Source organism: Arachis ipaensis, chromosome B05 (genome assembly GCF_000816755.2).
Source record: "Arachis ipaensis cultivar K30076 chromosome B05, Araip1.1, whole genome shotgun sequence".
In the NCBI taxonomy this organism is placed as follows: Eukaryota; Viridiplantae; Streptophyta; class Magnoliopsida; order Fabales; family Fabaceae; genus Arachis; species Arachis ipaensis.
In genome coordinates, this window is record NC_029789.2 from 136,305,958 (window position 1) to 136,307,488 (window position 1,531).

The window sequence follows — 1,531 nt, forward strand, 5'->3', positions numbered from 1 at the left end:
TGTATTTCTTATGAAAAAGTATATGGTACTAATATATTATTTGTCAACTTATTGTCAATAATAATTAATTATTATATTTTAAATACATGTATAAAGAGATACATCCAGAAAATATATCTATAAAGACACTTCTATTAAACACGGTCATAAAAAAATCATTTTTATTAGACACATTTACAAAGACACTTCCATTAAACACAGTCATAAACAAGAGTTGGCAGCAGTTGGCAAAAATGCTGTTGGTATTGATTTTTTATTCACCTACCTATAACAGATTATCATGTTGAGGTTATAACTCAAAGCTTGTAAGTTAATTATTTACGAAGACTGCCATATTTATTATTATTGTTGTCGTTATTATTATGTAACTCAAAGACTTTTTGCTTGAGTGAATTTACATTAGGGTTAAAGAACCCTTAAATATCCTATGATGATAACCAAGGTCGACCAAGGCTTCACACTAGTTAGGGTATAGACCTACATTGATTAAAAAAGAGAACCCGCATAAAGTAACGAAAAATGAAGCTTGAAGCAGAAATTAAATCAGCAATCACATCTTGTCGCTCCATCAAATGAACGTAATTGAAAAATGAGAAAGAAAAAGAAAGTATCAACACTAATAATATCTTGCTGATTAAATAAATTCATAGTTTTAAAAATAATTGCAATAAATTGAGCAAATAGCAAAATGCCTCCTAAGACCTAACATCCTTAAATCTTCACTTCCAAGGATCATCCCTCCAAGGAAAAATGTGTTACTGCCTCTGCAATAATCATCAATGCAAATCCCTTTAGCAGGACAAAGAAACATCAATGTCCCCAATAATAACAATAATGAATCACTTAGAAGGTGAGCAATAAAAAATGCCTGTACAAGGTGATCTTGTCACTGTAAAATGGTAAGAGCCTTGAAGGAAGCAAATCCACACCCTTAATTTGATCCCACAGCTTTGTTACACAACCCATTTCTTGCCCTCTTGATTGATATAATATCGGAGAATGAGTCGACGAGTTGCCCGGCCAAACTACTCGGATCATCTATCAGAGTCTGAATGAACGTGTTAACCACCCTACGTTCTTGCTCCGTCGACCTCAAACTGAACCATGTCAGCAACTTCAACCGAAACTCCTGTTTAATATGACCCTGGCATTCTAGCCAACGAATCACTTTCACACAATATTCGAAGTTCTCGTCCAATGAGAACGAACCATCCGGTATGTGTAAAGGAGATCCATTCATCAGAGTGCTGTCACAATCATGCGCCTCTTCGTTCGAGCTTGCTAACCTTTTCTTGCATGCATCTACGCGAGAGTCAACAGCCGGGACTTCTCCGGTCGGCCCTTGTGTCCAGATTTGGGAATCACCACTACCATCCGACCCTGCCAAACAGTTTTTTTCGAGATCATGAGAGGCTGCATCGTCGTCTGGCTCAACTGCCTGCTGCAAAGTGCAACCATTATCTTCGTCCCTGGAAGACTCGAAAGGAGGTGTAAGTTCTTCATTTAAATCAGGCACCGAAGCAACATTTAA

General features: G+C 37.0%; 1 protein-coding gene across 1 annotated transcript in view; it reads right to left on the bottom strand.

Moving 5' to 3' along the window:
* The window catches only part of LOC107644347 (VIN3-like protein 1), a gene marked incomplete in the record, with an annotated part of 9,524 nt that continues 8,550 nt past the window's right edge, over positions 558-1,531 (bottom strand). The window contains 1 exon segment of the mRNA XM_021102934.1: positions 558-1,531. Within this exon segment, the coding sequence (XP_020958593.1) occupies positions 932-1,531 (600 nt within the window).